The sequence below is a fragment of the Nycticebus coucang genome, chromosome 4 (assembly GCF_027406575.1).
Source record: "Nycticebus coucang isolate mNycCou1 chromosome 4, mNycCou1.pri, whole genome shotgun sequence".
Lineage (NCBI taxonomy): Eukaryota > Metazoa > Chordata > Mammalia > Primates > Lorisidae > Nycticebus > Nycticebus coucang.
Genome location: NC_069783.1, coordinates 138,527,242 through 138,553,597, shown reverse-complemented (window position 1 = coordinate 138,553,597; position 26,356 = coordinate 138,527,242). Strand labels below are relative to the sequence as shown.

Genomic DNA, 26,356 nt, shown 5'->3' with positions numbered 1-26,356 from the left:
AAATTGCTGGGTCATTGGGTTTTCATCTTTTGGTCCTTACTATCACCCAGTTGCTCTCCAATGGTGTGCCAATTTATGTGCTAATGGTTCCATTTAGATTTCTTTCAGCTTCATCAGCACTTTACATTGCCGGAGTTGGTCATTTTAACCAGTTTGATAGTTGTAAAATGGTAGTTCATTACTGCTTTGATTTATATTTTACTGATTTCTAGTGAGGCCGAGCCTCTTTTCATACACTTGCCATCTGGTTTTATTTTCTTCTTTTTTTTTTTTTTTTTTTTGAGACAGGGCCTCCAGCTGTCACCCCTAGATAGAATGCTGTGGCATCATAGCTCACAGCAACCTCCAACTCCTGGGCTTAAGCGGTTCTCTTGCCTCAGCCTCCCAAGTAGTTGGGACTACAGGCGCCTCCCACAACGCCCGGCTAGTTTTTGGTTGTAATTGTCAGGCAGACTCCAGCTAGATTTGTACATTTGAACCCGCCAGCTCTGGTGTATATGACTGGCACCTTAACCGCTTGAGCTATAGGTGCTGAGCCTTCTTTTTTTGTTTTTTTTTGAGACAGAGTCTCACTCTGTCACTCTAGATAGAGAGCCATGGTATCACAGCTCACAGAGCAACCTCCAATTCCTGGCTTAAACGATTCTCTTGCCTCAGCCTCTTGTTGCAGTTGTCATTGTTGATTTTAGCTGGCCCAGGCCAGGTTCGAACCTGCCTGCCTTGGTGTATGTGGCTGACACCCTACCCACTGAGCTATGGGCGCCCCGCCATCTGGTTTTCTGCTCTTGAGATTGTTTGCATCCCTCACTTGTATTTTTCTGTGGGGTTGCTTGGCTTTCTCTTACTGATCTGTAGACTTTGTTGTGGATTCTGCTTACTGATACTTGTTATACCTGGTATAGGTTGCAGGTACTTTCTTCCAGTCTGTTGCTTTTTTGGTTTGTTTATGGTGTTTTTCTCATACAGGTGTTAATAATTTTAGTGTAGCCTAAAGATTTTCTTTTATCTTATAGTTTGATCTTTAATATAGTTTGGGTTTAATTTTATAAATTGTATGGAAGGAACAGGCTCTTTATTGTTTTCCATATGGATAGTTAATTTCTCCAGCACTATTTATTGATTAGTCCATCTTTCACTTTTTTATACTGATTGTTAATCCCCCCCCAATATAGACCACAGTCTCATTTATTCATCAGTCTGTGTCTAAGCTCTCTCATCTGTTTGTCTCTGAGCCAATACCATACTGTTTTACTTGCAGTTTAACAAAGCAGGTAAGGGGCGGCGCCTGTGGCTCAGTCGGTAAGATGCCGGCCCCATATACCGAGGGTGGTGGGTTCAAGCCCGGCCCCGGCCAAACTGTAACCAAAAAATAGCCGGGCGTTGTGGTGGGCGCCTGTAGTCCCAGCTACTTGGGAGGCTGAGGCAAGAGAATCGCTTAAGCCCCAGGAGTTGGAGGTTGCTGTGAGCTGTGTGATGCCATGGCCCTCTACCGAGGGCCATAAAGTGAGACTCTGTCTCTACAAAAAAAAAACAAACAAAAAAAAAAACAAAGCAGGTAAGAAAGTATAGATTCTTGAGTCAGGCTGCCGGTGGAAATTCTGCCTCTATGGCCTGAGCTTTGTGCCTTTGAATGAGGTACTTACCTTTCCATACCTCAGAATTCTTATCTTTAAGTAGATCCTAATAATACCTACTTCACGAGATTATTAAGGCTTTTGTGTAATATGTGTAATGTGCTTATAGAAACATTCAATAAATGCTAGCTGTTAATTACTATTTCCACTAAATATATATCTTTTAAGTCTCTGTGGGAAAAAGATATTCTAGATTCTTGGGTTTTTTTTCTTAGCTTGTCTTGATTTTTGTTATTTTAAGATTGACTCATCAATTTCTATAACAAAGCCTACTAGGATCTTTATTATAATACCCTGACTTTTTACATTAGGTTATGAAAAGTGTCATGTTTATAATATTGAGTCATCCCATCAGTGAACTTGATATATCTCATGATATATTGGCAAGCATGAGAGGGAGGATATGAAGGATGAGGTCATGAGGTAATAGGGAGCCAGACCACAGGCTTTGGGTTTTGTTCCAGGGAAGGTGGGGAGCTGTCGGCTATGAGCAGAGGAAAGATATCATTGTACCTCCCTCTTAACAGGACCCTAGAGCAGCGCCTGTTGCTCAGTGGGTAGGGCGCTGGCCCCATATACCGAAGGTGGTGGGTTTGAACCCAGCCCCAACCAAATTGCAACAAAAAATTGCCAGGCATTGTGGCGGGGGCCTGTAGTCCCAGCTACTTGGGAGGCTGAGGCAAGAGAATCACCTAAGCCCAAGAGCTGGAGGTTGCTGTGAGCTGTGATGTCACAGTACTCTACCAAGGGCAATAAAATAAGACTCTGCCTCTAAAAAAGAAAAAAACAGGACCCTCTGGTTCAGTGTCCTGCCTTTGGAGTAAAAAGGGAGGAGATACATGAGAGTGTGTGTGTGTGTGTGTGTGTGTGTGTGTGTAATATTTCAAGAAAAAAATAATGGAAAAATATGGTTGAGAATTTTGGCTCATGCCTGTAATCCTAGCACCATGGAGGCCAAGGCAGGAGGATTGCTTGAGGCCAGCCTGAGCAAGAGCAAGACCCTGTATCTCAAAAAGGTAGAAAAAAAATTAGCTGGGCATAATCAGGCATGCCTGTCTGTGGTCACAGCTACTTGAGAGGCAGAGGCAGGAGAATTGCATGAGCCCCGGAGTGTGAGGTCGCAGTGAGCTATGATGATGTCACTACACTCTATCATGGATAACAGAGTGAGACTCTGTCTCCAACCAGTCACTCAGTTAATCAATATCAAAGCCTTAACCCCAAAATGGTTACCTAAATATAGAGAGAGAATAGTGTGAAAATAGAGTACTTCTATGTATTTACTTAGTTGTATTGTTTTAACTTTGGAACCATATAAATATTTTAATTAAGCAAAAGTAAGTCAAAAAGCTATCCCTAGATGGCTGGATGTAGTGGCTTACACCTGTAATCCTAGCACTCTGGGAGGCTGAAGTGGGGGTGGGGGGGTGGGTAGCTTGAGCTCATGGGTTCAAGACCAGTCTGAAAAGTGAGACCTAAAAATAGAAAAACAGAGGCAAGAGGATTGCTTGATCCCAAGAGTTGCAGGTTGCTGTGAGCTATGATGCTACGGCACTCTACACAGGGTAACAGCTTGAGACTCTGTCTCAAAAAAAAAAAGGAAAAAGCTAGCCCTAGATTTTTAAAACAAACTGAAACAACCTGAGATCAAATTTATGGCAATGACTACATAGAAAATAATTACTTTAAGTAACTTTAAAATACAATAATTTGACTGTTCACCCCTAGTAGAATGTATTCAAAAGACACAAAGAACTCCGGGGCGGCTCCTGTGGCTCAGTGAGTAGGGCTCTGGCCCCAAATACCGAGGGTGGCGGGTTCAAACTCAGCTCCAGCCAAACTGCAATAAAAAAATAGTCAGGCATTGTGGCGGGCACCTATAGTCCCAGCTACTTGGGAGGCTGAGGCAAGAGAATCACCTAATCCCAACAGCTGGGAATTGCTGTGAGCTGTGATGTCACAGAACTCTACCGAGGGTGACAAAGTAAGATTCTGTCTCTAAAAAAAAAAAAGAAAGAAAAGAAACCCACAAAGAACTCCTAAGAAATCTAAAACCATATTCGGTAATCTTATCGTTACTAGCAGGTTTGGAAATGTTATATTGAAAATATTGCTGCTACATTGTAAGATGAAGCAAGTAACTATGGCAGTGTCATTAGAAATCAAGATTTTTAGTGTGAAAGAAATGATCATGGGTATAAAAAAATCAATGTATTAAATAAAATATGTAATCTGAAATTGAAACTATAAATATTAGTGTGAACTCATGATTTTTTTTTAATCTTAAAAAATGAATTTCTGACTCTATTTACTGGAAAGACTTAGAAGCAATGGCATAGTGTAGCATTGTAACATCCCCAGTGCCCCAGTTGTGGTCTCTACTATTTCCCACTAAAAGGAATTAGGGCTTTTTGGAGAAATGGCTAATTATAGATCTGGGGCAGGAAATAGACAAGGCTAGAATATAGTGTGCTGAAAAGTAAGGAAATTAAGAAAGAATAATGGGGTTGTGTCAGAAGGACTCAAGAAGTAGTTTGAAAAGGTTCCCAGGGCTTAAGGTAGAAAAATTCAAGCATTGTCATCATCCGTAGTAGCAGCAGCTGCCGCCAGGCACAGTGGTTTGTACCTATGGTCCCAGCTAGTTGGTAGGTTGAGGCCAGAGGATCACTTGAGCTCGATGAATGGAAAACATGTAAAATATATAAAATATATATAAAACATGTCAAATATATAAAAATTCTTGCATTTAAAATGATTTTGAAAAATAGAGGAACTCATTAGTCATGAGTTTGGGTTGTTAGGACATTGATTCAATTATTTGAAAATGAAGGCAAAAAGATCAAGCATTTAGCCTACCTTTCCTATACAAACTATACGTAGGTCACTTCCAAGAAACACAGTCAACAGTGTCCTTTCTGATTCACCTGTGCAAGTTTCAACTTGCTCAGCTTATCAGTGTTGCTGGGAGGGCTTCATTCGTTTCCATCTGTGTGGATTTAATGTTTCTTGATTTTTGTGTGTGTCAAAACTTTCATAATGACCCACATTATGCAAAAGGAATTCTAGAATTAAAAAGTTCCTGCTTTGATCCCTCACTGAGGGATCACAGCAGTCACCCCGTAAGCGTGTGATAAGGATATGTAGGAGGGATCGGGTGAACCACCATCTGAGGCCACCAAGCCATCTTGGCATTACCACAACTATGACAGCCAGATGTGAGGTGCCTCATGGTACCATGCAGCTGGAAGTACCCAGCCACACTCATGAAGCATTCTTGCCTGAAAAACTAAACGTGATTTAGGGCGGTGCCTGTGGCTCAAAGGAGTAGGGCGCCAGCCCCATCTGCCAGGGGTGGCAGGTTCAAACCCAGCCACAACCCAAAACTACAAAACAAAAAACTAAAACATGATTCCAGCCAAGCCCCACAAGCATGTCTCAGTTTATGGGAAATACAAGGGTCAGAGGAACAAACAAGCAGCCAGATCCAAAATGTAGAACATTTTATAGGATAAGTGACTTCGTTTCTTTGATAGATTGGTGGCGTGAAAGAAATAAAAGGTAGAGAGAAACTGTGATGTAAAAAGGAGAGATATAAGTGACATAACAGACGAAAGAAACTGAAAAGACCAGTCTGGCTGTTGTGTTAACAATAGATTATCTGTATGAAAGAGAATAGGTAAGAATGAAAACAAGGAGAAAAGCTAAGAAGCTGTGTCAAAATTCCAGGTGAGGCTCAGCACCCGTAGCAAAGTAGTTATGGTGCCAGCCACATACACCAAGGCTGGCAGGTTTGAACCCAGCCCGGGCCAGCTAAACAACAATGACAATTGCAACAAAAAGTAGCCGGGCATTGTAGAGGGCGCCTGTAGTCCCAGCTACTTGGGAGGCTGAGGCACGAGAATCGCTTAAGCCCAAGAGTTTGATGTTCCTGTGAGCTGTAATGCTCTGACACTCTACTGAGGGCGACATAATGAGATTCTGTCTCAAAAAAAAAAAAAAAATTCCAGGTGAGAATTTAGACAAGGATGATAGCAAATGGTGTTGGATTCCAATGTATTTTGTAGGTATAATCAAAAGTATTTGCTAATGGATGATGAAATGTGATGTTTTAGAGAGAGAATCCAAGATGACTCCCAGGTTTTGGTCTAAGCAACCGGAACAGTGGAGTTTTCATTTACTGAAATGGGGACACCTGAGAGAGAGGCAGATTTGTGAAAAAGGTTAGGAGGAGGGAGCTGTGTTTTGAACTGCTCGTCATCAGCCTGATAGGCCTGGGAATATCCACCGGGAAATGTCAGGGAGGCAGCGGGATGTTATGTGTCGTGTGTTGAGGACAGGTCCAGGCAGAAGATGTAAATTTGGGAGTCCTCAGCAGTCTCACTCTTCAAAGCCACAAGAGTAAGTGAAAGAATAAAACGAGTGAGTGTAGCTAGAAGAGGGGCCCCAAGGCTGAGCCTCTGAGCTGAGTCGTGGAGAGTGAGCAACCGGAACAGAAGAGGGTCCTGGAGGCACCCTGGCAGCAGCAGAAGGAAGAAGTGAGGCTTTGTCAGAAGCTTCTGGCAGGTCAGGGGAGGTGAGGACTGAGGTATGACCTTTAGATTGAACAACGTGGAGAGGACTGTTGGTGCACGGATAAGAACAGTTTCAGTAAGCTGGCAGGAGAGAGTTCGAGAAAGCCTGTCTGGGAGAAGAGAAAGTTCTTTTCAAGCTCTCTTGAGGAGTTTAGAAAGGAAAGAACTAGAGAGCTAGCTGGATGGCAAAGGGTGTTGCTTTGTCTGAGAATCCCTGGTTTATTCCTTTCAGGAAGTATTTTTGTGACAATAATCTTTTCCCTCCGCCAACTTTTTATTTTTATTTTTTTTTGTAGAGACAGAGTCTCATTGTACCACCCTCGGTAGAGTGCTGTGGTTTCACACGGCTCACAGCAGCCTCCAACTCTTGGACTTACGTGATTCTCCTGCCTCAGCCTCCCGAGCAGCTGGGACTACAGGCGCCCGCCACAACGCCTGGCTATTTTTTTTTTTGTTGCAGTTTGGCCGGGGCTGGGCTTGAACCCGCCACCCTCGGCATATGGGGCCAGCGCCCTACTCACTGAGCCACAGGCGCCGCCCCCAACTTTTTATTTTTGACAAATATTACCTGATAGAAAGGGTGGATACTGTATATGCTTCAGTTAGTTTAATTGTTACCGTATTGTCACATTTGCGTTTTCTATACAAATAAATGTTTTTATTTTTTCTGAACTACTTTAAAATTGTAGACATAAAGTTTATCCTAAAGCTTACATTCTGGTGGTGCCTGTGGCTCAAAGGGATAGGGTGCCGGCCCCATATGTGGAGGTGGTGGGTTCAAACCCAGCCCCGGCAAAACAAAAACAAAAACAAAAACTAAAGCTTGCATTCTATAAAAGAGGACATTCTCCCACATAATCACAATATCATTATTACATCCAAGAAATTTAGTACTGATATGATAATATATAATATATACCTAATAATAAACCTTTATCAATATACTACTTTTTAAAAAAGTTTTGTTTGAGACAGAGTCTTGTTTAGTCACCTGGGCTAGAGTGCCATGGTCTTTTTTTTTTTTTTTTTTAAGAGGCAAGCGTCTCACTTTGTTGCCCTCAGTAGAGTGCTGTGGTGTCACAGCTCATAGCAACCTCCAGCTCTTGGGCTTAGGCAGTTCTCTTATTCAGCCTCCCGAGTAGCTGGGACTACAAGCCCCCGCCACAATGCCTGGCTATTGTTTTATTGCATTTTGGCCAGGGTTCAAACCCGCCACTCTTGATACATGGGGCCGGCGCTCTACTGAGCCATAGGTGCCACCTGAGTGCCGTGGTCTTAGCCTAGCTCACAGCCATGAGTGCCATGGTCTTAGCCTAGCTCACAGAGATCTCAAACTCCTGGGCTCAAGTGCTATCCCTGCCTCAGCCTCCTGAGTAGCTGGGATTACAGGTGCCCACCACAATGCCTAGCTAAATATATTACTATTTTTATGTTTAGTCCAGAGTCCAATCAATTCTCCATTGCTTTTAGTTATCACATTCCAAAGAGATTTTTAGGATGGGGGAAATCATAGCACATTCATGTGCTGATTTTTATAACTTAATAGAATGAAAACTGAAGAAGCAGAAGGGAGGGGAACTTGCCAGAGTGATAAACTCGAGAAGGTGAGAGGGGATGAGATGTAGCAATAGGGTGGGGGTGTGTGCTTGGATGGAAGCATGGACAGTTTGTCCCACCTGACCAGAGAGAGAGAGACAGGAGGCAGGGAGTGTGGGCAGGTGAGTAGATGGACATGGTGGGATCTGGGGAAATTCTCTTCTCATTAGTTGTATTTTCATGGTGAAATGAGAAGAATGGTATTCAACTGAGAGGAGGGAAAGAAGAGATTTTACAGGTATGAGAAAAGAAAATGTGAAGTCTACAAGTCCTCTTTATTTATTTACTTTTTTTTTTTTTTTGTAGAGACAAGAGTCTCACTTTACCGCCCTCAGTAGAGTGCCATGACGTCACATGGCTCACAGCAACCTCTAACTCCTGGGCTTAGGCGATTCTCTTGCCTCAGCCTCCCAAGTAGCTGGGACTAAGGCGCCTGCCACAACACCCGGCTATTTTTTGGTTGCAGTTTGGCCAGGGCTGGGTTTGAACTTGCCACCCTCGGTATATGGGGTCGGCGCCCTACTCACTGAGCCACAGGCACTGCCCTACAAGTCCTCTTTAAATTAAGGCATGTATTATTGCTGCTAATATGCACATACTTTTCTGTGGTTACATCTATGGATAGTCTTAAGGGGATCCTCTTGAACACCTTCAGCTTCTATAGGTACACCTTCCTAAAACTGATCTGCCTGAGAAGGGGCCTCTTTACAGTAATTTTCCTGTCACTTTGGAAGAAAAGGCAAAACTTCACCTATCCTAAATCCGATTTATTATATCACCTCTCAGATTGCTCCTACTTCTTATCTGTTTACTGATTTTATTATTCCTCTGTTGTTTTTTTTTTAATTTTTTTTTTTTTTTTTTTTGTAGAGACAGAGTTTCACTGTACCACCCTCGGTAGAGTGGCATGGCATCACACAGCTCACAGCAACCTCCAACCCCTGGGCTTAAGCGATTCTCTTGCCTTAGCCTCCCGAGTAGCTGGGACTACAGGCGCCCGCCACAACGCCCGGCTATTTTTTTGTTGCAGTTGGGCCGGGGCCGGGATCAAACCCGCCACCCTCGGCTGAGCCACAGGCGCCGCCCATTCCTCTGTTTTTTAATCTAGAAAAAAATTACTTTCGGAAAGCATAATACTCTTTCTTTTTAAAGATCCTTTCCCCCTAAATTCCCAAAACTTATCCTGCTAGGGGATTGCCTTGTTTCTAATTTTAGCTTTGCCGGTGTGTACTTCTGTTTCTCTTTTTCCTCCTTACCTGTGTTTTATCCTGGTTTTCCTACTGTCCTTTGACTGTTGTTTCTTCTCTGGTTTTCAGGGTTGGTCACAGTGGCGAGAACAGCTTCTACATAAACAAACAGAAAAAGAGAAGGTGATCTCTGCAGGGAAACACCATCAGCACTGGCAGAAACGGAGAGTGCTACAGGCCTGGCTTGAATACTTACAAGTTCGCAGAAAGAAGAAACAGCAGAATGGTGAGAAGGAAGGCCCAGACTTTTTTTTTTTTTTTTTTTAAGACAGCCTCAAGCTATCACCCTAGGTAGAGTGCCCTGGCATCACAGCTCACAGCAACCTCCAACTCCTGGGCTTAAGCGATTCTCCTGCCTCCACCTCTCAAGTAGCTGGGACTACAGGCGACTGCCACAACGCCTGGCTATTTTTTGGTTGCAGCCATCTTTGTTTGGTGGGCCTGGACTGGATTTGAACCCGCCAGCTCAGGTGTATGTGGCTGATGCCTTAGCCGCTTAAGCCACAGGCGCCAAGCCAAGGCCCAGGCTCTTAACAGAAGGTCTGGTCACAATTTTCACTCTCCTGCTGCCAGTGGTACTATATTAAGTAGAATATTAAGAAGAAATATAGGATTGGTGCCTGTAGCTCAGCGGCTAGGGCACCAGCCACATACACCAGAGCTGGCAGGTTTGAATCCAGCCCAGGCCTGCTGGATTCAATGACAACTACAACCAAAACAAAATAGCCAGTCATTGTGGCAGTCTCAGCTACTTGGGAGGCCGAGGCAGGAGAATTGCTTAAGCCCAAGAGTTTGAGGTTGCTGTGACCTCTGACACCATACTGAGGGCGACATAGTGAGACTCTGTCTAAAAAAAAAAAAAAAAAAACAAATAGAACCACACTGTGCTATAGATTTTGGTAAAAGGAGATTGAGGAGGAAAACACATCATCTTTGATTCACATTTATTTCCTTCTGGCCTTTTTGTCTATGCATATATTTTATTCAGTGGATTTTAATTATGTTATAAATATTGTGATATAACTTTTTTTTTTGAGACAGGATCTTAATATAACCACACTGTGGATCTTGCTTTGTCACCTAGGCTGGAGTGCATGATCATAGCTCACTGTAAGCTCAAATCCAAATTCCTGGGCTCACATGATACTCTCACCTTAGCCTCCCAAGTAGCTAGGACAACAGGTGCATGCCACCATACCTAGCTAATTTTCAAAAATTTCTGTAGAGATGGGGGTCTCACTGTGTTTCCCAGGCTGGTGAAATGAGAGATCCTCCTGCCTCAGCCTCTCAAAGTATTGGGATTATAGGCATAGCTACTGCACCCTAGCCCACATTAGGATTAATTTGATGATACCTATAATTTTGTATCTTGCTTTTTTTTATGCAGGTAATCAACACTCTCCTACATCTTTAAGTATTCTTCATACTTTTTTTTTTTTTTAAGACAGAGTCTCAAGCTGTCACCCTGGGTAGAGTTTCGTGGCATCACAGCTAAAAGCAACCTCTAACTCTTGGGATCAAGAGATCCTCTTGCCTCAGTTTTTTTTTATTTTTTATTTTTAGTGGAGACGGGGTCTCGCTTTTGCTCAGGCTGGTCTCGAACTCATAAGCTCAAGCAATCCACCCACCTGGGCCTCCTAGAGTGCTAGGATAACAGGCATAAGCCACCGCATCTGACATAAATGTTACTTTTATAACATAAATGCTAACCAAATACTAACCCTATTTGGATTTTGGCTTACTTTAATTTACTTAGCCATTCTCCTATTGATAGATATTTAAATTGTTTCTATTTGTCCCCAATTATATAAATAACTGTAATTTTGTTGTCAAGTCTTTTGGGTACTATCTTTATGGTTTAGTCCCCCAATTAGATTCAGAAGTAATAACACAATATATAGTACATACTTGTTGGTACACTTTTTATACTTAAGATTATTGCATTTACAAACAAGAGAGTCAAGCATGCTGCTAGACATTGGGTTGGGGGTCTAGTTTTTGCCTGAGGCTACCTGCAGAAATCTCCAAGGCTACCAGCACTGTCTCTTGGGAAGAGTTTGAGTGTGTTCATTTGAGGATAGTGACCATGAACCAGCAGTCCAGTTGCCCAAGCCTGAAAGATGAAGGCATTAAGCTATCTAGCGTCATAAGCTATAAACTAATGCCTGCCTCCAATTAGAGTAGTCAAATTCCAGATCTGATTCCCTTCCCCTTCCTGGGCTTCAGCTCATTAGGTGATTAGTATTAAAAGAAGGTGAAGCTAGCTGCCAGGATCAGCTTGGTTGAGAGCTCAGAAAAGCCCTGGCAAGCATAGTGACTGAATTATATGTCATTGACTTAGTCCCTGAGTCCTATCCAGGAGACATCTGTATAGAGGCAATAAAACAGAGTCTTCTCTGAAAGCAACAGTTGCCATTCCTGCTCATCAGTATCTAACTAGAAGCCTCAGTCCTTTGATTTAATGGGTTTTATAGCATCACCTTTGCCAAAATCAAACACCTTTTCTGTTTTCCTGAAGTGAGAAGATGTAGCTCAATGATTCCCAGTGTTTAAAAAAAAGTTTAGATGAGGCATGAGGCACAGCTGGGGAGGCCAAAGCAGGAGGATTGCTTTAGGTCAGGAGTTTGAGACCAGCCTGGGCAACATAGTGAGACTCTGTCTGTAAAAGAAATTAGCTGAGTGTGGTGGCTAACAGCTATAGTCCTAGCTACTTAGGAGGGTGAGACAGGAAGATCACTTGAGCCCAGGAGTTGGAGGTTGCAGTAAGCTAGGATGAATGTGCACTGCACTCTAGCCTGGGGTGACAGAGTGAGACCCTATCTCTAAAAACAAACAAACAAACAAAACCTTTGTCTGGGCTCAGTGGCTCATGCCTATAATCCTAGCACTCTGAGAGGCAGAGGTGGGTGGATTGCTTGAGCTCAGTCAGGAGTTTAACACCAGCCTGAGCAAGATCGAAATCCCATCTCTACTAAAAATAGAAAAACTAGCTAGGCATGTGGCGGGCACTTGTAGTTTCACCTACTTGGGAGGTTGAGGCAAGAGGATCTCTTGAACCCAAGAGTTTGAGGTTGCTGTGAATTATAGTGATACCATAGCACTCTACCCAGGGTGATCAAGTGAGACTTTATCTCAGAAAAAGAAATAAAAATTTGGCTCAGTGCCTGTGGCTCAAGCGGCTAAAGCACCAGCCACATACACCTGATCTGGTGGGTTCGAATCCAGCCTGGGCCCGCCAAACAACAATGATGGCTGCAACCAAAAAATAGCCGGGCATTGTGGCGGGCGTCTGTAGTCCCAGCTACTTGGGAGGCCGAGGCAGGAGAATCGCTTGAGCCCAGGAGTTGGAGGTTGCTGTGAGCCATGATGCCACAGCACTCTACCCAGGGCGATAGCTTAAGGCTCTGTCTCAAAAAAAAAAAAAAAAAGTAAAAAGAAATAAAAATTTAAAAAACCTTTAAAGATTTTTTTTGTGAGAGCAGCCTTGAATCCTTGTTCTCTGCCAGTAGTGGGATTCTACTTGCTTCCATGTCATCTTCCACCCTTGGGGTGCCAGCACTTAAGTTATTTCTCTGTTGCAGAGATGGCTGAGCGATTCTATCATGTCACTGTGCTCCAGATACACTTCAGTGGTTGGCAATGGGCCTGGGAGCAGAGAGAGAGCTTGTACGCCCACCATGCCCGGGTGGAGGATCTGGCCAGGAGGATGGTGCTGCGGCGGGCCTTTGTACACTGGAAACATTGTATCCTTTACAGATACCAGGCCTGTTCATCACCTCAGCCTGGACAAAATACACTCAGCAGCATTTAAAAAAGAAGTCACTGGGTTGGTGCCCATAGCACAGTGGTTACGGTGCCAGCCACATACACTGAGGCTGGCAGTTTCAAACCTGGCCCGGGCCAGCTAAAATAACAATGACAACTACAACAAAAAATAGCCAGGTGTTGTGGCAGGCGCCTATAGTCCTAGCTACTTGGGAGGCTGAGGCAAGAGAATCACTTAAGACTAAGAGTTGGAGGTTGCTGTGAGCTGTGATGCTACAGAACTCTACGAGAGCAACACAGTAAAACTCTGTCTCAAAAAAAAAAAAAGTCCTGAGATATGTAGGAAACAGTTACCAAACAATTTATGACAACTCTGTCTTTGTAACTTACTTTTAAAACTTTTTTTTTAGGGGCGGCGCCTGTGGCTCAGTTGGTAAGGCGCCGGCCCCATATACCGAGGGTGGCGGGTTCAAACCTGGCCCCGGCCAAACTACAACCAAAAAATAGCCGGGCGTTGTAGCGGGCGCCTGTAGTCCCAGCTACTCGGGAGGCTGAGGCAAGAGAATCGCTTAAGCCCAGGAGTTGGAAGTTGCTGTGAGCTGTGTGAGGCCACGGCACTCTACCAAAGGCCATAAAGTGAGACTCTGTCTCTACAAAAAAACAAACAAAACTTTTTTTTAATTGGAACTATGGATACAAAGGAATACTTTCATAATTACAGTATAATAGAATAATCGGCCAGGCATGGGGGCTCACATCTATAATCCTAACACCCTGGGGGGCTGAGTGTGGGAGAATCACTTGAGGTCAAAAGACCAGCCTAAGCAAGAGCAAGATCCCATCTCTACTAAAAATAGAAAAATTAGCTGAGCTTAGTGGAATGTGCCTAATAAGTTCCAGCTACTCAGAAGGCTGAGGCAGGAGTTTGAGGTTGCTGTGAGCTACAATGATATACTACAGCTCTGTAGCCAAGATGACACAAGAAAGGTTTTGTGCTTTAAAAAGGAGAAATCTGGATGAAAAGAGGGAGGCTAGCACAGGGAGACCAGTTGTGGGAGGAGACTCACTTACGCAGGGACGCAGGGACGAGTCAGATGAACTACATGGTATTGGGGTGGGGAAAGAAGAACAGGATGGGAGTGAGAGGAGAGATTTAGGAGATGAGCAGATGCACTGTCAGCTAAGATCAGAGTGGGAGGGGAAAAGGTTTGAAAATAACTCCAACGTTTTTAGCTCAAACATCTGACTAGGTCTCCTTGTTTAGGATATGGTAATTTCTAAGTGTTTACTGAAATTGGTGGCAGTTTATCTCAGATAATTTTTTGCCTCTCACCAAATGGGTATCCAAGGGGAGGAATGCAAGGCCAGCTGTTTGATAAGTAAACTAACATGGTTCCCCTTTGCCCACTGGTTCCCTGGGTCATCTGGAGGAGATGGGGACCTAACCCCACCTGGAGAGCCTGTTACTGCCTGACAGCCATGACCCTTCAGGTGGGTCACTGAGAGTGCACTGTTCGAGAGCAGGAACCTTGTTGAGATTTGAAGCCTTAACTTCCTGGCAGACATGCTGCTGTGTGCAGAAGAAGCTGCCCGGTGTTCGATGGCAGAAGAGCACTATCAGCTCACCCTGCTGGTAAGACTACCGTGGGCTGGCAGAGCTCTGCTTGGCAGCCTGTCTCAGGCAACCACTCTCGGGGGACCCTGACCCCCAGCCTACTTTGTTAAGTGTTGCCATTTATAGGTTGTCTTCAGTCCTGAAGCCCTCCTCTCACTGTCGATGTCCCTGTTTCTTTTTTTTTTTTTTGAGACAGAGTCTTAAGCTGTTGCTTGGGTAGAGTGCTGTGGTGTTACAGCTCACAGCAACCTCCAACTCTTGGGCTTAAGCTTAATTTTTCTTTTCTTTCTTTTTTTGTGGTTTGTGGCTGAGGCTGGGTTTGAACCCACCACCTCCAACATATGGGACTGGCGCCCTATCCCTTTGAGCCACAGGCAACGCCCAAGCTTAATTTTTCTTAAACGTTGCCTTCTCTGTCTCTTTTTTTTTTTTTTTTTTTTTTGCAGTTTTTTGGCTGGGACTGGGTTTGAACCCCCACCTCCGGCATATGGGGCTGGCGCCCTACTCCTTTGAGCCACAGGCGCCACCCCCTGTTTCATTTTGGATTGGGGATGGCAATGGTATGGGTTCAGAGGGGTTTGGATCTGTAAAGAACCCATAGAAGCAATCTAGTTCTGGGCTTTTTTTACATGGCGAAAACCCTTTTTAGTGGTAGAAGCCTTATCTGTAAAATAGATGAAAGTAGCTAGGTGGCACCCATAGCTCAGTGGGTAGGGCGCTGGTCAGATACACTGAGGGTGGTGGGTTCAAACCCAGCCTAGGTCAGCTAAAATTAACAATGACAAACGCACAGTCTACGGCCATACCACCCTGAATGCGCCCAATCTCATCTGATCTCGGAAGCTAAGCAGGGTTGGGCTTGGTTAGTACTTGGATGGGAGACAAATGCAATAAAAAAATGGGCAGGGTGGGCAGTGCCTGTAGCTCAGTAAGTAGGGTGCTGGCCCCATATACTGAGGGTGGCAGGTTCAAACCCGGCCCCAGCCAACCTGCAACACAAAAATAGCCAGGTATTGTGGTGGGCACCTGTAATCCCAGCTACTTGGGAGGCTGAGGCAAGAGAATCGCCTAAGCCCAAGACCTGGAGGTTGCTGTGAGCTGTGATGCTACGGCTCTCTACCAAGGGCAACAAAGTGAAAGTCTGTCTTTAAAAAAAAAAAAAAAAAGCAGGCATTGTGGCGGGCCCCAGCCTCTTGGGGGGCTGAGGCAAGAGAATTGCTTAAGCCCCAGAGTTTGAGGTTGCTGTGATGCCACGGCCCTTGACTCTGTCTCAGAAAAAAAAAAAGTAGCGATGCTGTGGTTGAAGCGGGTCTGGGAGTTCCTGTTTTTTTTGTTCTTTTTTTTTTTTTTTTTGGTAGAGTCTCACTTTATTGCCCTCGGTAGAGTGCCATGGTATCATACAGCTCACAGCAACCTCCAAGTCCTGGGCTTAGGTGATTCTCTTGCCTCAGCCTCCTGAGTAGCTGGGAGCACAGGTGCCCGCCACAATGCCAGGCCACTTTTTTGTTGCAGTTTGGCTGGTGCCGGGTTTGAATCTGCCACCCTTGGTGTATGGGGCCGGCGCCCTACCCACTGAGCCACAGGTGCCACCCCGGAGTCCCTGTTCTATCGGCTACTCTCTCCCTCCTTTGCCACATAAAGTAGGTCAGTGGTTCTGATGAACCGCTGTGGGTTAAAACCCCTTTGTAACAATGAAAATACATACTGCATATTAGATATTTACATTGTGATTCATAACAGTAGCAAAATTACAGTTATGAAGTAGCAATGAAAATAATTTTATGTTTGGGGGTCACCACATCATGAGGAACTATATTAAAGAGTTGCAGCATTAGGAGGCATTAGGAAGATTGAGAACCATTGAAGTAGGTGGTCTTCAAACACTCTCAGGAGCCTGTGGGGTTCCATAGAGCACTAAAGGAAAACCCCTAATCCAGTCTAATCTCACTTCTGTTTTAGGAAACTGAAGCCCAAGGCATGGGGGAATGGGGGTAGATGGGTTTTGCTTAGGGCATACGTGAGGCGTTACTGATGGAGCTGGAGACAGGCCTGGGTATGCTGCCCCCATTCCAGCCCTCTACTCACCAAGGACTCCTATTCCTTTCTAGTAACACTGCCTTTATAGTTGTGCAAATGACTCTACAGGATAAAAAAAGAAAAGCAATGTCATAGGCAAAAAGTCTCTCTTTTTTGAGAGGCAAAAGTTGATACTTGACCTCTGTAGAATTCTCATCTGGATCATGGGGGTCTCTCCTGGTCAAAGGTGAGGGTGTGTGTGTGTTCTTGTGTGGTATAGATAGACAGTAGGGAGTGTCTCAACAAATAATTAGTAAGTGCTTGCTGTGCAGGTGGGCTTGTGTTAGGCTTTGGATTGAATTTCAAATGAGAAACACTCAGGGAAATGGAATAGCTGTGAGTAGCTCTGCTTGAGCTTTCCTCCCCCAGTTCGGGGCACTACCGGCCTTCTATACTCTTACAGACTTCACTGATTCTAGTCTTTGTAATTATTTGTGTACTTTCTTCATGCAGCATTTTTGCTTTCGAGCCTTAAAACACAATGTGACCCGTGCCCATCTCCATCGGATAAGAAGGAATCTTGCTCACCAGCAACATGGAGTCATGGTGAGGGTCATCTTCTGTTATCAAGGGGCCTCTTCTGTTGAGGGGGCCTCATTCATTCTCTCTCTCTCTCTCGTTTTGTCTTGCTAAATGATATAGAAGTCTTTCTTTGGTAATCTTCCTGCTCTGAAATTTTTCCAGATACTAGACTCCAAAGCCTTAGTTCTTGTGTTGGAGGTATAATCCATATCTGCTAATAAAGAAACTCTTGTTTTTGTTTTGTTTAATCCCAGTTTTTATGTTTGCTGAGAAAACGGGTAGTTGACTCCGAGGTCAGGGACTGTGGATTTTAACCCTGACCTAAGGGATGTAGTGACAAAATACACTTTAGATGTAGTGACAAAAGTACACTTTTAAGTCTTGCCCTTTTGGATGCTTTGGTTGTGTTTCCATCCTAAGAGTATCACTTTGGTGGTTTGTTTACTTGCGGTCAACAAATGTCGTTTCTACTCGTCAATTTTGTTTCTGAGTGTAGAAAGATGGGGGGTTTTGCTATTATGAAAATGTTCAAATATGTAGAAAAACAAAAAGTAATCTGTATACTCACTAGATTCAACACTTGTTATTATATTTGCTACATTCACTTTTTTTTTGTTTGCTGAATCATTTCAAAGTAAATTATAGATACCATGGCACTTTGTACCTAAACATTTCAGCATGCATCACCCAAAGATAAGGACTTTTGTTAAGTAACCACAATATCATTATCATCCCTAACAAAAGTAACAGTAATTCTATAACATTCTCCAATACCTAGTCTGTATTCAGATTCCCACAGTTGTCCCAAAAATGTCTTTATAGCTACTTTTTTCAAAGCAGGATTCACTTAAGGATTATTTTTTCCAGAAGTGGAAAGGAAAAAAAAAGCAAAGAAAAAAACCCAAAGGATCACTAACTGCATTTGATCAATTATGTCTTTTTTTTTTCTTTTTGAGACAGTCTTACTTTATTGCCCTCGGTAGAGTGCCGTATCATCACAGCTCACAGTAACCTCCAACTCCTGAGCTTAGGTGATTCTCCTGCCTCAACCTCCCAAGTAGCTGGGACTCTAGGCACCTGCCAAAACACCCAGCTATTTTTTTGTTTCAGTTTGGCCAGGTCTGGGTTTGAACCTGCCACCCTCAGTATATGGGGCCAGCGTCCTACCCACTGAGCGACAGGCGCCACCCTATGTCTTTTTTTTTTTTTGAGACAGCATCTCCAGCTGTCGCCCTGGGTGGAGTGCTGTGGTGTCACAGCCTACAACAACCTCAAACTCTTGGGCTTAAGGATTCCGTTGCCTCAGCCTCCCAAGTAGCTGGGGCTACAGGTGTTCACTACAACACCTGGCTATTTTTTTTAAGTTGTAGTTGTCATTGTTTGGTAGGCCTAGGCTGGATTTGAATCTGCCAGCTCTGGTGTGTGTGGCTGGTGCCCTAGCCGCTTGAACTACAGGTGCTGAGCCAATTATGTCTTTTAAAGCTCTTAATTCAGGCTGGGTGCAGTTGCTCATCCTATAATCCTATCACTCTGGGAGGCCGAGGCCAGTGGATTACTTGAGCTCAGGAGTTTGAGGCCAGCCTGAGAAAGAGCAAGACCCTGTCTCTAAAAATAGCCAGGCATTGTGGCAGGCACCTATAGTCCCAGCTACTGGGGAGGCTGAGGCAAGAGAATCACTTAAGCCCAAGAGTTGAGGTTGCTGTGAGCTGTGACGCAACAGCACTCTACCAAGGGTGACAAACTGAAACTCTGTCTCAAAAAACCAAAAAAAGGGTCTGCGCCTGTAGCTCAAGCGGCTAAGGCACCAACCACACACACCAGAGCTGGCAGGTTTGAATCCAGCCCGGGCCTACCAAAACAGCAATGACAACGACAACCAAAGAATAGCCAGGCGTTGTGGTGGGCACCTGTAGTCCTATGAATTTGATTACTCCAGAAAACTTATTAGTGGAATCATGCAGTAGTTATCCTTTTGTGGCTGACTTATTTCACTGAGCATAATGTACACCTTTTTCTTTTAAAAGACATCGACTTTTTGAAAAGGATTGGCCGGGGCGGCGCCTGTGGCTCAGTCGGTAGGGCGCCGGCCCCATATACCGAGGGTGGCGGGTTCAAACCCGGCCCCGGCCAAACTGCAACCAAAAAATAGCCAGGCGTTGTGGCGGGCGCCTGTAGTCCCAGCTACTTGGGAGGCTGAGGCAAGAGAATCGCTTAAGCCCAGGAGTTGGAGGTTGCTGTGAGCTGTGTGAGGCCACGGCACTCTACCGAGGGCCATAAAGTGAGACTCTGTCTCTAGAAAAAAAAAAAAAGAAAAGGATTGGCCAATTATTTGGTAATGTTCCATAGTCAGCTTATCTGATTATTTACTTTTGATTCATTTAATTTTCCTTTATTCCACATAGTATCTATAAACTAGATGTTAGATCTCAAGGCTTGATTAGACTGAGGTTAAACATTTCTGTTAGACTATTTCTTAGATCAGCGGTTCTCAACCTGTGGGTCACAACTCCTTTGGGGGTCGAACAACCCTTTCACAGGGGTCACCTAAATACATCCCACATATCAGATATTTATAATACAATTCATAACAGTAGCAAAATTATAATTATGAAGTAGCAATGAAAATAATTTTGTGGTTGGGGGTCACCACAACATGAGAAACTGTATTAAAGGGTCGTGGCGTTAGGAAGGTTGAGAACCACTGTCTTATTTTTTTTTTTTTTTTTTTTTGGCCGGGGCTGGGTTTGAACCCACCACCTCCGGCATATGAGACCAGCGCCCTACTCCTTGAGCCACAGGCGCCGCCCAGAACCACTGTCTTAGATGGTAACAAATAATGCTATTGGTTTTAATTTCTAAAATGACTTTTTAAAATGGCAAGAGTGGGCATGGTTGCTCACACCTGTAATCCTAGCTTCTTGGGAAGATGGGGTGGAGGGATTACTTAAAGCCAGGAAGGAGTCTGAGATTAGCCTGAGCAAGAGTGAGACTCCATCTCTACAAAAAATAGAAAAATTAACCAGGCATGGTGTTGCACATCTATATTCTAAGCTACTTGGGAGGTTGAGGCAAGAGGATTGCTTGAGCCCAGGAGCATGAGGTGGCTGTGAGCTATGATGACGCCACTGCAGTCTAGCCAAGGTGACAGGGAAGACCTTCTCTCTTTGAAGAAAAGGTGTTGTCTGGCTTGACACCCATAGCCCAGTAATTAGGGCGCCAGCCACATATACCGAGGGCGGTGGATTTGAACCTGGCCCGGGCCAGCTAAATAACTTCAACAAAAAATAGCCGGGCATCGTGGCGGGTGCCTGTAGTCCCAGCTACTTGGGAGGCTGAGGCAAGAGAATCGCCTAAGCCCAGGAGTTGGAGATTGCTGTGAGCTGCGAAACCCCAGCACTCCACTGAGGGCAACATAGTGAGGCTCTGTCTCAGAAAAAAAAGAAAATGTACTGTCTTCCATTAGGCCCAGATTAGCAATGGCTTTTTCGTCCAGATTTACATTGACAGGAAGAACCATCTTTTTGCTTTCACCACTGGCCCGGAATATTTCTAGATTTCATCCATAATTATTTTATAAGCCTATGGTATGCTGGCTACTCCAAATTGAGGAAATTTTCTACTTTAGGGGAGCCCACAGTCTATTGGATTAAGGATTCACTATTTTACCTTTCATTTAAGTAAATTTCCACTTCCTTCCTATCTTGTTCTAGCTAACGCGCAGGTTCTGGAACCTCTGGCAGTTCCGGATTGAGCAGAGGGAGGAAATAGCTCATCTCCCCTTGCTGCGTGCTGCCTGGAACCACTACAGGTAGGGTCTCTGGCTTCATCCTTGGGGTCTTTGGGAATATTTTGCAGGATGGATTACTTACCCTTCTTTGCGTTAGTTATGACAGATTCAGAAAGGCCCTGTTGGGGAGAAAGCCCTGCTGTAAACGAGGGGTTCCTGAATTTGCATTTTATTTTTAGCTGATCAGATGGGGGTTAAATGAGGATATTTGTACTGGTTCTTGGCCACTGTAGTCTGAAGTTGTGGCTGATATATCATTGCCTCGGTCCTATAGCCATTAAGATGCTCACATCTTAGAATTCATGTATTTCTGGTATTAGAAGGGTAGGCCCAGGTGGATATTTGTGGCTCATTCTGGAAGGTTGCAGGGAGTGTCCTCTATTTTAGTGCTACTCATTCAGTTAAAATAAATAAATAAATAAAAGCACTACATATCTGTGAGGAAATTCATAGGAAGGAAGGTATGAAGTGAAAAACAAATTACCTAGCCTCTTTCCTGCAACTGTTTAATCTTATACTCCTCAGAAGTAACCACTGTATATTAACTTTCTTGCTGCCAGAAATGTTTGATATACACTCCCTTTCATTTTCACCCCCACTCCTCCCCACTGTTAGGGTGTGAGCTCTAAGATCTCTAAGATTTCTCCAGACAAAACTTAGGATAGAAAGAAGAAAAAGTTGGGCGACGCCTGTGGCTCAGTGAGTAGGGCACCAGCCCCATATACCGAGGGTGGAGGGTTCAAGCCTGGCCCCTGCCAAACTGCAACAAAAAAATAGCCGGGTGTTGTGGCGGGCGCCTGTAGTCCCAGCTACTTGGGAGGCTGAGGCAAGAGAATCGCGTAGGCCCAAGAACTGGAGGTTGCTGTGAGCCGTGTGACACCACGGCACTCTACCAAGGGCGGTAAGGTGAGACTCTGTCTCTACAAAAAAAAAAAAAAAAAAGAAAGAAGAAAAAGTTTATTTTACTTTTCTAGATGGGAAAGGCCAACACAAAGGTGAAAGAGAAGGAGATGGTGTTGGCAGAGAACCAAGTACTATGGCTTTTTATTTAGGGAATGAAGAAGGTTTATGGCTATAGCCAAATTAACAGAGTACTGTGAATGCTGTATCTCTTTTCTTTTTTTTTTTTTTTTTTTTAATTTGGCCGGGGCTGGGTTTGAACCCGCCACCTCCAGCATATGGGACCGGCACCCTACCCGCTGAGCCACAGGTGCCGCCCTGTATCTCTTTTTCTTAAAGGCAGGCAGGTAACAGAAGAGGCAGACAGGCTTATCACTGGTGGTTATGATCTTGGCAGTGATTCTGCCCTAAAGATATGTTTTTGTTGTTGCTGCTGTTGTTGTTTTTGAGCAGGAACTGAGGCTGTAGCTGGCATTCCTTGCTGTCTACTCAGCAGCTCTCCAAGGCTATACACAGGTTCTCAGAAGCAGTTTTAATCCTTTCCAATCCTATTTTGGACCTTGTCTGATATAATGATTCTTTTTTTGTTTATAAGTAAAAATAAATATTTATTAAAAAATACTTTGTTTGAAATAACCTAAAATAGATAGTAAAAATCATTAAGTGAGTTCATATTTTTATTTCTCTCTCTTTTTTCTCTTTCTTTTCTTTTTTTTTTTTTGAGACAGAGTCTCACTATGTTGCCCTCAGTAGAGTGCCATGGCACCACAGCTCACAGCAACCTCAAACTCTTGGGCCCAAGCGATTCTCTTGCCTCAGCTTCCCAAAGAGCTGGGATCACAGGTGCCCGCCACAACACCCGGCTGTTTTTTTTTTTTTTTGTAGTGGTCATTTTGCTTAGTTGGCCTGGGCTGGGTTCGAACCCGCCACCCTTGGTGCATGTGGCTAGCACTGTAACCACTGTTCTACGGGCACTGAGCCTGTTTTTCCCTTTTAAAACTATAGGATAGGCTTGGCGCCTGTAGCTCAGTGGCTAGGGCGCCAGCCACATACACTGAAGCTGGCAGGTTTGAACCCAGCCCGGGCCTTCCAAACAACAATGACAACTATAACCAAAAAGTAGCCGGGCATTGTGGCGGACGCCTGTAGTCCCAGATACTTGAGAAGTTGAGGCAAGAGAATCACTTAAGCCCAAGAGTTTGAGGTTCCTTTGAGCTGTGATGCCACAGCACTCTATCCAGGGCAATATAGTGAGACTCTGTGTCAAAAGAAAAAAACTATGGCATAATTATAAGTAATCTGCTAAACCTCTTTCTCACTCAAAATAAGTAAGAGCTAGGGAGTAGGTGGGTGTTAGAAAAATTGAGTTGGAAGGGGCTAAAAGAGAAAGATTTACATTTCCTTTCTGTCTACTCAGTTCTTTTTAGATATTATGAAAACAGAGACCCTGGAGTGTTTGTCAATAAGAGAGGAAGAGAGAGACGGGGCTACTATGATTGATCTTAGCCCTTACTAATATGATTGATCTTAGCCCTTACTAAGAAGCTAGATAATTTTAGTAAGAAGGTTAGATAATTTTCTGGTACTGATATTTTTCTTTCTTTTTTCTCTCTCTCTCTCTTTTTTTTTTTTGAGACAGAATCTCAGTCACTTGCTTTGGGTAGAGCGCTGTGGCATCATAGCTCATAGCCACTTCAAATTCTTGGGCTCAAGTGATCCTCTTGCCTTACCCTCAAGAGTAGCTGGGTCTGTAGGCACTGTCACCATGCCTGGCTATTTTTTTTTTCTCTTTAGTAAAAATGAGGTCTCACTGTTGCTTACGCTGGTGTCAAACTCCTGAGCTCAAGCACTCTGCCAGCCTTGGCAGAGTGCTAAGATTATAGGCGTGAGCCACTGCACCTGGCCATTGGTATTTTTCTGTTATTTTAGCAAGTTCGTCCTTCCAACCACAGTATAAGCAACTTAATTTACATCATTATAGGTTGAATTTTGGAGCATTTTTTAAGGGGTCAGTGAGAATCCCAATATTTAACTGACTCAGTTTAAAGTTGTCAAGTATATTATTCTAAATCCTTGTTTATAAAATAAATTGTGAAAGGCAGCATGTCACAGACCCACTTAATATAAATGAAACCCAGAATGTGACTATATAAGCAGGAAGTTCAGGATATCTGGGGGGATTTTGTATTTTTTCTAAGTCCCAGAGATTCTGTGCTTGGTGGTGTAATTAGGTTTAGAAGAAAATCGTTAATAACAAAAAAAAGAAGAAGAAAATCGTTAACATTTTTAAGTCAAGCCCTCCTGCACAATCAGGGGTTGACAGCTTTCATGTTAGATGTATCTAAATGCCATCTTTCTCTCCTTGAATGAAACTAGTAAGCCCATGGGGTGCTTTTAACCCTCAAGAAATAACCATACTCAGATTTGCCTGTTTTATTTATTTATTTATTTTTTAGAGACAGAGTCTCTTTTTGATGCCTTTGGTAGAGTGCCTTCGCATCACAGCTCACAGCAACCTCCAGCTCTTGGGCTTAGGCTATTCTCTTGCCTCAGCCTCCCAAGTAGCTGGGACTACAGGCACCCACCACAACGCCCAACTATTTTTTTGCCGCCCACCTATTTTTTGTTGCTGTTTGGCCAGGACCAGGTTTGAACCCACCACCCTTGGTATATGGGTCCGGCGCCCTACTCACTGAGCCACAGGCGCCGCCCAAAGTCTTACATCCTTTTTGTTGTTGTTGTTGCAGTTTGGCTGGGACTGGGTTCGAACCCACCACCCTCAGTATATGGAGCTGGCGCGCCCGCACCCTACATTCTAAGCCACGGGTACTGCCCCGATTTGCCTGCTTTAGAAACAAAACAAACTTTAAAAAACCTGAAACCAGAAGTTGGGGATGAGCAGTACCTTGGTGTCCTTTGCTTTATTTCAGGATAACATTGTTGTGCAAGTCTGTCAGATTGTGGTCGCAGTATACTCGGAGGAGGCGAGATAAGCAGGTATGGAGTGCTTCACAGCAGATAGCTCTCCTGGCTGGCATTCTTGGATCCATTTGCTTTGAAAAAATTCTTGGAAGAGGATGATGCCAAAAAGGTCTTGTTGTTCTGATTTGGAACAGAGGTATTTCTTCCAGGCCCCACTTTGATGTCAGAAAGTCTGCATAGCTCCCATTTCTTCATCTGCTGTGAAAATGCAAGTGAGAGTCAGTGAGCTCTTTCCATTCACATCTTTACTCAAATTCATTTACTATGTGAATTGGCCAGCTGGTCACCCAGTGGGAGCTGCAGGGGGTTTGGGCAGAGGTATTGAACATAAGCACTGAATCCTAGTGCTAAACTGTGACACACAGGTCCCCCAGGGGGTGGATGTGGTGGGGTCAAGATGACAAATTTGTAGAGGCAGATTGAGAAAGAGTCAATTCCGTTTAAGAAATACTGATTGAGCAACTGCTGTGCTGTGGATACTGCTCAGCACTGAGGTTACAGCTATGATACAAGGAGACCAAAATTCCTGCTCTTACAGGGCTCACACTTTAGCAGCAAGGTGGCAAATAAGTGTGATTTTGCAGGCCAGTTCTAGTGCCTGGGAGCAGCTATCTGGAATGCTGAACTGAGAAGGCTTTCAAAGGCACGTTTAGACTTAGTGGGAATGTGTGTTCATGGGTGACATCTGAGGGCCTTGCAGTGAGAAGTGTCCCCTTCTTGGCAGTGAAACAGAGGAAGACACAAACCAAACTCCTCCCAGTTGTTTTCATGCTGCCCTCCCCATTGCCACCTGTGTCTGCTGCTACAGTCTAACCTGTAAATCTGAACATTTGGGGATAGAAGGCCAATTTTTAAGGAGGCCTACAAACTCCTGTGGGAGCTGGTCCCTGTCGCTTCACAACTGCACCCTGACCAGTCAAGGTGCCAGTCTTCGCCTACGCTCTCCTGCTCCTCGGGGGGGCCTGCACTTTCTTGTTCCTCACTACCCTTCCAGCTCCCGCAGCCCCCCCTCCCCCCACAGCTTTATCAGAATATTCATCATATAATTGTTCCTTGGCCTCTCTGTTCTGTTAGGCTGGCTCTCTCTCTCCTCGGCCCAAGGGGGGTGGGGGTGGGGGATGGGGATGCTGCCTGATACTTGGATAAACAAATGCACAAACTGCCATTGATCACTTCAGAGTTTTTCCCAAGGATCATCTAGTTCTTAGGGTTTGGAGGGTACTGATCCACAGCATGCCTTATTTTTGTGTCACCCTTGCCTTTCACACCTAAGAAATACTTATAGCCACTGGATTCTTTGAAATCCCTTCAGAATTTGTGGCTGCTTTTGCTACTTGTTCTCTTAAGTTCATTTCATGCAAGCTTAAAAGGATGTTAGGGAAGCCTTTTAGAAAAAGACTGTGAGTGTTAAGGTTGAAAGTCTTTATTCAAGGTGAAGAGCAGAAGATCTCTTTGATTTCTGTCCCAGAAAGAGGGAGCTCTCCTTACACAGGGCTCCACACTGGTGAGTGCCCAGGGTCAACATCCTTATCATGCTACTGTAGCGTGGCCTATTTTTAAAGGCATAGCAGGTCTAAAAAATAGTTACAAGTGGGGCGGCGCCTGTGGCTCAAAGGAGTAGGGTGCTGGCCCCATACGCCGAAGGTGGCAGGTTCAAACCC

At 44.3% G+C, this 26,356-nt stretch overlaps 1 protein-coding gene across 16 annotated transcripts in view; it reads left to right on the top strand.

The window, feature by feature from the left end:
- The window catches only part of SFI1 (SFI1 centrin binding protein), a 129,658-nt gene that overhangs the window by 64,469 nt on the left and 38,833 nt on the right, over positions 1-26,356 (top strand). For 15 of the 16 annotated variants that reach the window (XR_008379738.1, XM_053589978.1, XM_053589980.1 and 12 more), the window contains 6 exons: positions 9,118-9,274; positions 12,630-12,791; positions 14,376-14,446; positions 16,958-17,050; positions 20,737-20,834; positions 24,644-24,710. Coding sequence is in view for 15 of the 16 variants with exons in the window: in XM_053589978.1 (XP_053445953.1) it covers positions 9,118-9,274; positions 12,630-12,791; positions 14,376-14,446; positions 16,958-17,050; positions 20,737-20,834; positions 24,644-24,710 (648 nt within the window). In the remaining variant the exon portion in view is untranslated. Of the gene's footprint in view, positions 1-9,117; positions 9,275-12,629; positions 12,792-14,375; positions 14,447-16,957; positions 17,051-20,736; positions 20,835-24,643; positions 24,711-26,356 lie in introns of those variants that run through there. The other variant, XM_053589985.1, reaches the window with a different exon arrangement.